Genomic DNA, 11861 nt, shown 5'->3' with positions numbered 1-11861 from the left:
TGTTGTGCTTTCGAACAATAGCCGTAGAGGTTCACAATGTTTCGGTGCTTAATCCCAGTCAATGCCCTTACTTCATTGATGAAGCTTTTGGGATGTGTATTCTGAAATGAAGAATGAAGTCTCTTCACAGCAATATTCCCTAATGATGGAAGGTTTACCTTGTAAACACTTCCGTGACCTCCTCGCCCAATGCAAAATTTTGCATCAAACTCTTCTGTGGCGTTTAAGATGTCCCTGTACAATTCCTTCCCATCTAACATGGATATCGAAAGCCAACCATCACCATCCCTTCTTTCAACTTCTCTAACTCTCCTCCTTTTATTACACATAAAGAGAACACCAATGAAAACACAGAGCAGTACCAGTGCTCCCATAACAGGAAGTACAGTGATGAGGATGAGTTTACGTCCCTTCGCCATTGAGTGCCTCTTCACCACAGAAGACGACATTTCGCAGGGATGGAGTCCTGCTACATTGCCGCAAAGACCTTTATTACCCTCCAATGAGGCATTGATAAAAGCTTTATTATTAGGGATTGGACCTTCCAACTCATTGTATGACAAAACGACATCATGCAAACCAGTTGAACTTTCAAGTTCTTTGGGAATGCATCCAGATAGGCCATTGTGGGAAAGATTTAAGTTTACCAAGACCTTCAAATTGGCTAACTGAGGGGGTATATCTCCAACCAGAAGATTGTAGCTCAAATCAAGTACATTAAGCTGAGTTATCCTTCCTATATCCTTTGGAATATTCTGGCCAAACTTGTTGTTGCTCAGGTTCAACTGAAACAAGTGCACAAAATCTCCTATACACTTCGGGATTGATCCATTCAATCTGTTGGATGATAGATCGAGGGACTCTAACTTTGTCAGTGACCCAAGTTCCTCCGGTATATATCCAGAGATATTGTTGTTCTGCACAGAAAGCTTAACCAGAGAGGTTAATTTTCCAAATTCCTTTGGAATCTGCCCAATCAAATGATTAGATGAAAGATCAAGTCCTAAAAGCCCTTTGACATTTCCAATCTCTGGTGGTATGCAACCACTAATGTTATTTCTGGCTACACGCAAATCAATTAATTTTTTGCATTTTCCCCAGTTACTGCTGAGTTCACCATGAAAATCATTGTCGCTCAAATCAATGAACCGAAGCTCTGGATGGATGCCAAAAGCTTCAGATAAATTCCCAGTAAAGTTGTTGTTATTGAAGCGAACCCTTTTGAAACTCGAGCACTTGCTCAAGCTTCTTGGGATTGGCCCTGTAAGCCTGTTATTATCCACCGTGAAAATCTCAAGTTTCCCACCTTTGCAAAGCCACTCTGGCAAATGGCCTGAAAAGTGATTGTAACTCATTGATAATGAAACCAAGTTATCCAAATATGCAAATTCTTTTGGAATAGAACCTGAAAGTTTGTTGGCATCGAGATTTAGTATCTGCAAGTTTCTCAAATTGCCAAAGGAAACAGGAACAGGACCAGTAAGCTGATTATAGGATAAAACCACCCTATTGAGGTTTTTAAAATTCCCCAACTGACTAGGAATGAGACCAGAAAGTTGGTTAGAATGAAGGTACAAAATTTTGAGCTCAATTAAGTCACCTAAAGTAATTGGAATTGAACCAGTAAGATTATTATGGGATAGTTCCAGATCAGTGAGGTTTTTCAAATTCCCCAACTGACTAGGAATGAGACCAGAAAGTTGGTTAGAATGAAGGTACAAAATTTTGAGCTCAGTTAAGTCACCTAAAGTAAATGGAATTGAACCAGTAAGTTGATTAGTGCATAGTTCCAGATCATTGAGGTTTTTCAAATTCCCCAACTCACTAGGAATGAGACCAGAAAGTTGGTTAGAATGAAGGTACAAAATTTTGAGCTCAGTTAAGTCACCTAAAGTAATTGGAATTGAACCAGTAAGTTGATTATTGCTTAGTTCCAGATCATTGAGGTTTTTCAAATTTCCCAACTGACTAGGAATGAGACCAGAAAGTTGGTTAGAATAAAGGTACAAAATTTTGAGCTCAGTTAAGTCACCTAAAGTAATTGGAATTGAACCAGTAAGCTTATTATTAGATAAATCTAGGTCATTGATGTTTTTCAGATTCCCCAACTCACTAGAAATGAGACCAGAAAGTTGGTTAGAATAAAGCCACAAAATTTTGAGCTGAGTTAAGCCACCTAGAGTTCTTGGAATTAGACCAGAAAGACTGTTATTCTGTAAGCCTAAAATCTCAAGTGATTTCAGTCTCCCTATTTCAACAGGAATGAAACCATTTAAATGGTTATTAATGATGAAGAGGTTCTCAACCTTTGACAGTGAGCCAATCTGTGATGGGATTTTGCCTGAAAACTGATTAGACGACAAGTCAAGATAGACAAGATTAGTGAGGTTTCCTATTTCAGGGGGTATAATACCAGAGAGCTGGTTCATGCTAAGATCAACATATTCAAGAAATGGTAGAGATGAAAATGGAAAATCATGGAGTGTACCAATGACACCAGCATTAGTAATATTCAACCTGTTTATCTGACCATTAAAACATATAACTCCATACCAATCCGTGCATGCACCAACACTTAGTGTCCATGAAGCCAATAAGGAATTATTCTGGTTTTGAAAAGTTGCTTTCCATTTGAGGAGAGCAGTTGCTTCCTCAGTGGAAGCAAAAGTAACAGTGAAGAGAGTGAAAAGCTGAAGGAAACAAAATATTTTGGGAACCATCTTGAAAGCTAAAAGATTTCAGTTGTTTGTTTTGGCTATTGATGAGTATAGTTTTATATTGTAGTGAACCACTTTAAGTCTTGCTGAGTCAATGGCATTTATTTCTGAGCTTGTAAAACACGGACAGAATTAGAACGACTTGGGAGTCAATTATGTGTCACTGTTCATGTAAGTATATACCAATGAATTCAATAATCCAAAATATATTCAAAGGTCATTTCGTAATTGACGAGCTAGTGGTAGTTGTGGAAATATATTGGGAGATCTTCTCCAAAATATATTCAAAGGTCATTTCGTAATTGACGAGCTAGTGGACATGCAATAGGAAGAAATTGCCCAACTTGCCTTTCAAATAGGCTGATCTTTAAGTATTATTCTTCAATAATCGAACTTATGCTTAATGGACATAAGTTCTTGTTATGTCATGCAGTGGGAGCTCCGCCAAAGTTATTTCCTCTCTCTTTTGCAATCACAAATACACATATTAGCTTTGAAACTAAAACATTGATACACATTATATCACCTCTAAAACAAATACACACATACAGTTCGTTTCAGTTTAATTTTTTGTGATACGCAAAATTTATTAGTTATGAGATGAAAAAATTAAAGACCAGCACAATATTGTATCATTTTTGCGGGTCAGGTAGCGCAGAATTTGCAAATTTTTATTAAGAAATTTTCATAAATAACTAGAGTTTAAATACAATTATGAATAGTAGCTATAATTTGCATGATTATAATTGCTGTCTCAATTGGATTTATTTCTCAGCTTGTTAAATACGGGTAGACCTAGAATGACTTGTAAGTCAATGAGTCAATGTTCATGTAAGTAGGTGCCAACGAATTAAAAGGGTATCTCAATTGTGGGCCTAAGCCTTAAAGATGTTGAAATATATTGTGAGATTTTCTCCAAAAAAATATAGATATATATAAGTCATTTCGTAAAAGGGTATACACATATTTTATTAATATACATACATAATATATTATTTTTATAAAAATTCGATTTGATTTGGTTTGGTTATTTGGTTTAATTCGAATAGTGCACACCCCTATGAAACACTAATAGTCTCTCATGTTTGCAATATTGATTCACTTTTGGTCCTTCCTCATTTTTTGTCTATCTTAATTTTTACATTGATTTTATCTATAATTTATATATGAGATGTTTAATCGTCTTTTTATATATTTAGTAGAAATAATAATTCTATGTGAGAGAAGGTAAGAAGAAGAATACAGTAAAACCTTTCTAAATTAATATAGGTAGGACCATGAAATATTATTATTTTGTAGAGTTATTATTTAATTGATAAACTAATATTTATTAATTTAAAGAGTGTTTCAACACCCAAAAAATTGTCCAGGAATGAAATCTCAAAGAATTTGAAAGAACCCACTTATGAAAACGTCATTCATGAACTTGAGGTCATGATTAATGATCTCAGTTACCGCAATAAAATGAACGTTAATAACCTATTAGATGGGTGAAAATGATACATGTTCAGAGGTCTAGAGCTTAGAACAAGTTGTGGATATCATTGGAAAAACAATGTTGATGATAAAGTTGAATATGATACAATACATTTGGGACCAGTTATGCGTAAGGAAGCACTTGTATATAGAACTCTTCACAATTTTATGGTGTAGTTCAAAAAGACCGCACTGAAACTTTTGGATGCAATAAGAAACGAAAAGTTAGAAATGGGTTTTAACTAGATTTAAATTTTAACAAAAACAAAACATAATAGAATCATATTTCACTAAATTTTCTTAGATATATTTGTACTTTTAAAGAATAATTAATTTATACTATTAATGGGACCATATATTTATATAGGGGTCTTCTGAAAATATATTATCTTATCGAAATGAGTGATTTTTTCGATTGGCCCAAGTCGAGACCGGAGGAAATTATTATCTTAGAGAGATTATTAATTAACTGAGTATTAATTTAGTGAGGTTTTACTGTACCTTGTTTTGTTTAGTAGAAATATTATTGCAGCTAAAATCGAGAGGTAAGTTACATCGATTTCACGTGCAATAGTACAATATTTTCCTTTCTTGCAACGTCATATGTCAAGGTATTCTTAGTTTAGCTGCAATAATTTTTTAACTGAACAGAACAAGTTGTTCTTAGTTTAGCTGCAATAAAATTTCAACTTAACAAAACAAGGTGTTCTTCTTCTCACCTTCTTATTATTTCTACTAAATAGATAAAAAGACAATTGAACATTCCATATATAAAAATGTGGACAAAATTAACGTGAAAAAATAGGCAAAAAGTTTGGAGGAGGAGACTATTAATGTTTCATATGAAACTCAAGGATGACTTTGAGTCTTAACCCAAAGATATGGAACTATTTTGACCTTTTCTCTTTTTCCATTAGAATCTTTTTAAATTGAAGATTTCTTAATTTCTTTCAAAAATTAAGTGACGACATTTGAAAGTAATTTTTTCAAAAAAAAAGAGTAAAAATCATTCCTCGGCATAGTAGGTTAGGTGGTAGTTGACGAGAGGGAGTTGCTCGGATGGTAAGCACCACTCACTTCCAACCCGAAGATTGCGAGTTCGAGTCACCAAGGGAGCAAAAGGGGTGGGAGCTCCTAGGGAGGGATTAAAAAAAAAAGGTTAGGTGGTAGCTTAAATAACCCAAGAAAGGATCAAAAATACCCCTCAACTTTAGTTTATTGTTTGACTTTACCCTCGCCGTTAAAATGGAGTTAATTTTACCCTCCCGTTACTAATTTCACCAAAATTACCCCTCATTAGATGAAATCCCCAAAATTGACCCAAATTACCCAAATTTAAAAAAAAATCCTATTCCCTATTTTTAACCCAATGACCCGACCCCTCTAGGATAACCCGGTTAACCCAATTAACTCAATGTCCTGTTACCCATTCCCACAACAACAACCCTTATTCCCACAATTTGCTCCCAATTCGACATGAAAATCACCCAACAATTCAAAATCCATCTCCGATTTCCCATTCCACGATAATTCTCACCTCTTGGCTAAATCGTCGCCGCTTCCGACGCTACTTTTGTCTCTTTTTCTGCTCTCCTTTTCTTCTTCCTTTGTTTTGTGCTACTTGCCCTATCATTTGTGCTGCTGAAATCTGCTACCGTCTGTGCTATCGTCGTGGAAATCGGAGGAGAGATTCGACGGTGGAGGTGGTGATGGGTGGGGACGGTGTGAGGGAGCGGAAGGTAGTATAGATGGAAGTCAAGAGACAATGTTGTTGCGGAGGGATCTGGGTGATCAACTGCTTCTAGTAATTGAATCTGTGTACAATTGGGGAGATGAAGATGTTGAAGTTGCAGATAGTAGAAGCCTTCTTCTGCAATGATAGAAGAAATCCAGAGGTCTTTGGTTTATCTCTTTTCCCCTATGGTTTTTTTAAGAGATTATCTATTCAATGAGAGAGAATGGGTAATTGGGAATGGGTAACAGGGCATTGGGTTAATTGGGTTAACCGGGTTATCCTAGAGGGGTCGGGTCATTGGGTTAAAAATAGGGAATAGTTTTTTTTTAAATCGGGTAATTTGGGTCAATTTTGGGGATTCCATCTAATGAGGGGTAATTTTGATGAAATTAGTAACGGAAGGGGTAAAATAACTTTCATTTTAACGGCAAGGGTAAAGTCAAACAATAAACCAAAGTTGAGAGATATTTATGACCCTTTTCCCTTTATTTTTTTAAGTGTCAATTGTGGACGACGCTTAAAGTTTGTGGAATCAATTTTCTCCATAATCATTAAGTCAATTTGTGGACCACCCAAGAAGAAAACTTGAATTGATCTTTCTTCCATTAGAACGACTTGGGAGTCAAATGTTTCATTGTCATGGAAGTGAATGACAACGAATTAAAAGTTAAAAGTTTCACGAGGTGTCCTATGAGTTTTTAAAAAAATCATAACGAACATGAAAAAAAAATTAAAAATATTAAATGAATTTGTTAGACTTATTGTCTGGCTTGAGAATCTTTGCTATTCCAAAGTCTGCAACACGAGCTTCATACTCAGAATCAAGCAACACATAACTGCTTGATATGTCTCGATGAACAATCGGTGGTGAACAGTCTTGGTGCATGTAAGATAAAGCAAAAGCAACACCCTTGATGATATTCATCCTTTTAAGCCAATCCAATTTCTTGGACTCAACTTCATTGCTCAAAATACTTGACAAACTCCCTCTCTCAACGTACTCGTATACCAAGAATGAGTGTTGTGCATTCGAACAAAAGCCATACAGTTTCACTATGTTCCGATGCTTAATCCCTGTCAATGCCCTTACCTCATTCATGAAGCTTTTGGGATGCGTAATCTCAAATGAAGAGTGAAGTCTCTTCACAGCTACATTCCTCAAAGGTGGAAGTTTTACCTTGTAAACGCTTCCTTGCCCTCCTTGCCCAATGCAAAATGTTGCATCAAACTTTTGTGTGGCATTTAAGATATCCTTGTACAATGCCTTCCCATCTAACATGGATATCGAATGCCAACCATCATCCTGTATTTTAACATCTCTACCTCTTCTTCTTTTATGACACACAAGGAGAGCACCAGCGAAAGCACAGAGAAGTACTAGTGCTCCCATAATGGGAAGTACAGTGATTAGGATGAGTTTACGACCTTTTGCCATTGAGTGCTTCTTCACCGAAGAAGATGGCCTTCTGCAATGCTGAAATCCTGTTACATTTCCACAAAGACCTTTATTACCTTCTAACGAGGCATACATAAAAGCTTTATTGATTGGTATTGGGCCTTCCAACTCATTGTATGACGAGACAACATCCTGCAAACCAGTCAAACTTTCAAATTCTTCAGGAATGTGGCCAGAAAGGCTGTTGTGGGAAAGATTCAAGTTTGACAAGTCCAGCAAACTGGCTAGCTGAACGGGTATTTCTCCATCAAGAAGATTATGGCTCAAATCAAGTACACTAAGATGATTTATCCTCCCTATCTCCTTTGGAATTTTCTGGCCAAACTTGTTGTTGCTCAGGTTCAAGAGAAACATGTTCATGTAATCGCCTACAAATGTTGGGATTTACCCGTTCAATCTATTATTTGACAGATCAAGGGACTCTAACCGTGTCAGTGACCCAAGTTCCTCAGGTATATTGCCAGAAATATGGTTATTTTGCACAAATAATTTAACTAAAGAGGTCAACTTTCCGAATTCCTTAGGAATATGCCCAACCAAATGATTCGATGAAAGATCAAGTCCAAGAAGTCCTTTGAAGTTTCCAATCTCTGGTGGTATACTACCACTAATGTTATTTCTAGCAACCCGCAAATCAGTCAAATTCTTGCATTTCCCCCAGTTACTGCTGAGTTCACCATGAAAATCATTATCCCTCAAATCAATGAACTGAAGATTTGGATAGATGCCAAAAGCTTCAGACAAGTTCCCAGTGAAACTGTTGTTATTAAAGTGAACCCTTTTGAGACTTGAGCATTTACTCACGCTTCTTGGTATTGGTCCTGTCAACTTGTTATTCTTCACCTTGATGATCTCAAGTTTCCTACCTTGGCAAAGCTGTTTTGGCAAATGGCCTGAAAGTTGATTATCACTAATAACCAATGCTTTTAACTTATCCAAATATGAAAGCCCTTTCGGATTGGAACCATAACGTTTGTTGGCATGGAGAAACAAAGTACGCAAGTTTCTCAAATTGCCAAATGAAGCAGGAATAGAACCAGTAAGTTGATTATAATCTAAAACAAGTTCAGCAAGATTTTGTACATTCCCCAACTCTCCTGAAATGGAACCATTTAAATGGTTTTCAAAGATGTAGAGGATCTCAAGTTTTGTTAGTGAGCCGATTTGTGCCTGAAAACTGATTAGCCGATAAGTCAAGATAGACAAGATTAGTGAGGTTTCCTATTGCAGAGGGGATGATACCATAGAGGTGGTTGATGCTAAGATCAACATATTCAAGAAAAGTGAGAGATGAAAATGGAAAATTATAGAGTGTGCCAATGACACTATCATTTGTAATATTCAACCTGTTTACCCTACCATTAAAACATATAATCCCTACATGCCTCAGTACTTTTTGTCCAAGAAGTCAATAAGGAATTATTGTTCTGTTTTAGAAAAGTTGATTTCCATTTGAGGAGAGCAGTTGCTTCCTCAGTTGAAGCAAGAGTAAGAGTGAAAAACTGAAGGAAAAAAAACATTCTGGGACCATCTTGAAAGCTAAAAGATTTCAGTTGTTTGTTTTAGTTATTGATGAATTAGAATGAAAACATGGTTGGTGATTACATTTCAAGCCAATTGACCAAGCTTACAGTTGTTGGAGATTATTGTAGAATTAGTGGGCAAGATATCATCTTCGCAGGCCCAAGAAGAAGAAGAAGTCAAAAGTCTGTGACGTGTGATATAGAGTGACGAAAGTGAAGGCTGTTAAAACCTCACTATCGTATACACCATACAAATTTCTTTCAGCACCAGCGGATGATCATGATGGGAAGAATTTTTCAGGCCTCCTCTGTACACAAAATAGACATTACGAGCACCAGTGACGTAGAATTTTTCAAGAAATGGCCTCCTCTACACACAGAATAGACATTACGAGCACCAATAGTCGAACTCAGGAGCTCCTGCTGCACATGCCATTCTGTTTTATGATTTATTTGAATGGTCAAACACATATACAGCCCCTCTAACTTGTCCACATTTTTCATTTTGGTACTTTAATTTATCTTAGCCTTGTTCCATTTTAATCCTTGAACTCCATTTTTTATGTTCCATTTTAACACGAAATACTATTTTTATGATTTATTTATTTTTATATATATTCTTCAATTGCAACTTCTTATTTTAAATCGACATGTGTCATTTAATTTTAGTTAAAAAATTAAAAATTAACAAAAAATAATTCTTTTTTTTGTTAATACTACCCTTTGTTGACTATAAATAGAGGGGATTCCTCTCATTTTTAAACCACAATTTTTTTAATCTTCTACTCTTCTTCTTCTTGCATTTTAAAAAATTTCATCTGATTTATTGTCGTTGAGTGAGTTCGAAGTTTAGCGGAATATGAGGTACCACTATTCTGATGAAGTAAACAATTTTATCCTAAGAGAATAAATTCCATAATCTCGAGTACTTGAGGAAAATAATATTTGAAGATATATATATTTTTTTGCTTTATATATACAGAAGTATGTAATGTTCCAATTTATAAAGTTAACATGATGTAGTCTAAATTCATTTGTTTTTTTAACAATTTCTCTTGTGATGCAGATATATTCTTTAGTTATATAACATTGTAAATTAACTTAGTTATTACTAATTATTTCAAAGGTTATTCACACTCTTTTACATTCTTTAGTTATAATATTATGAATTCCCATAGTTATTACATGAATTATTTCTATCTTTCATCTTTTCTTATATTAAGTTATTACCAATAATTTTTAATATTACTGCCACTATATATCTAATAACAGGGTGTTGTTATTTTTCTTTGGATGAATCATGATTGGTTGAATAAATTAAAAATCATTTACAAGGATATGGAACTATATCTTTGTTGGGTGTAAGGTAAACCAGGTGATTATACATATGATTTCACAGATAGAATATATTCGATAATTTTAATTGTTAGGTTTTTCAGTAAAAAAAAGGAAACCTTTCTCAGTTAACTATGGACACTGACTAACCTTTTACAGTCACTCGTGAAGTTAAATATGAGAGCCAACAACAAGAACGCCATCTATTATGTTATAACTTATAAAATAAAAATTAATATACAAAAAAAAATGTTCTAAAAAATAAAATGTAGTTGTTCTATTTACATGTTCATATGACATCTAAACAATTTAACATGGAATACACGTGCTTTAGATGACAAGAAAAATATACAACAAATATCGTCTATAAGGTAATATTAGTGAGATATGACTAATTATATGATTGAACCTCTTCAAATTGAAATAATTATATACATTATTGCATTTAACTAATAAAATTTTCATTGACCAGGTTAGCGTGAATAAGATATATATATGACGATCCACATTAAACAATCACAAAAGAATCTACAATAATATTTTGTGCAAAGTTAATTATTCAAATCTCCGCTTAAATAAGCGACTCTATTTACTATAACATATATTTTCTGAATTGATAGTCGCATGCAACGCACGTGTCGAAAAACTAGTATTACTAAAAGTGGGAACCTCTAAAGTGAAAAGTTGAATTACCATTTTACCCCTATGCTAAATTAAAATATATAAATATCTAATTAATCAATGACTATTAAATAGTAATCATATCATATTATACTAAATCTCAAACTATTATTTAATATTTATTATTATTATTGTTATTATTGTTTTCGAAAATACCCATAAATCATTGATAACAAATTTAATATGTTCTTAACCTAATAAAAGCACAGTAAAAAAATTGTAAACAAAAAACCTTTCACTGTGTACATTGAATCTGAAAGTAAAAACTTGCTTCGTATTCCAAAAAATATTTAATACATCTTTCAATTGCTTAGTTGTTACATGTAATTATTTCAATCTTAATGTTCTGTTTCTATCATTTTTCATAGTAATAACCTTTTCACATTCTTTACAACATTCTATAAATTTGCACTAAAAAGAGTATATACATTCAATAAATCACATGGTCTATCAAATCAAGTAAAAGTTTTTCATTAGTTCTATATTCACAGCTTATACCATTCTTAAAAGTTTTCTCATCAGCATGCATCATCACCTATATATTTTCTCCTTTAATTTTAGGTTTCAATTACTGAATTTTGAGTTCAAGCATTATATTATTTCTGATGAAAGCGTCGGGGGCAAAACACGTTATTGTTTTGATAATGGTATGAGTCTTTATTTGGGTAGAGAAACATGTCGGCAGTAACTCACATAAATTTTATATGATATTCTTAGTTATTTTTCGGGTTTATATGATGATAGTTCTTTTAGGATAATGAGTTGTAATATTATGCATGTTTTACATACTTTTCAGTAATATTTCATACAGTTAATTTGACGAAAGTCCCTTTTTATTTTGTATAACTAGTATACGTGCCCGCGCGTTGCGCGGATGATTTAAAATGTAATAATTTTATAATTAAAAATAACTAATAAAATATATAATGCACTTAAAT

At 34.0% G+C, this 11861-nt stretch overlaps 2 protein-coding genes and 1 pseudogene across 2 annotated transcripts; all 3 read right to left on the bottom strand.

Annotated features, from left to right (window-relative positions):
- Window positions 1-5: 5 nt before the first annotated feature.
- LOC102583509 (probable leucine-rich repeat receptor-like protein kinase At1g35710) lies at window positions 6-2839 on the bottom strand (the record flags this gene model as incomplete). The annotated part of the gene is made up of 1 exon (XM_015304148.1): window positions 6-2839. A coding segment is annotated over exon 1 (2715 nt), but the record flags the coding sequence as incomplete, so codon positions are not given.
- Window positions 2840-6667: 3828 nt separating this feature from the next.
- LOC107058444 (probable LRR receptor-like serine/threonine-protein kinase At4g08850) lies at window positions 6668-7761 on the bottom strand. Its single transcript, XM_015304147.1, has one exon. The coding sequence runs from the start codon at window positions 7742-7744 to the stop codon at window positions 6668-6670; it is 1077 nt and encodes a 358-aa protein (XP_015159633.1). The 5' UTR covers window positions 7745-7761.
- Window positions 7755-8904, bottom strand: LOC107058443 (probable leucine-rich repeat receptor-like protein kinase At1g35710; annotated as a pseudogene).
- Window positions 8905-11861: the final 2957 nt, after the last annotated feature.

The sequence above is a fragment of the Solanum tuberosum genome, unplaced genomic scaffold, assembly GCF_000226075.1.
Source record: "Solanum tuberosum cultivar DM 1-3 516 R44 unplaced genomic scaffold, SolTub_3.0 scf00517, whole genome shotgun sequence".
NCBI lineage: Eukaryota > Viridiplantae > Streptophyta > Magnoliopsida > Solanales > Solanaceae > Solanum > Solanum tuberosum.
This window is presented reverse-complemented; position numbering and strand designations above follow the sequence as displayed.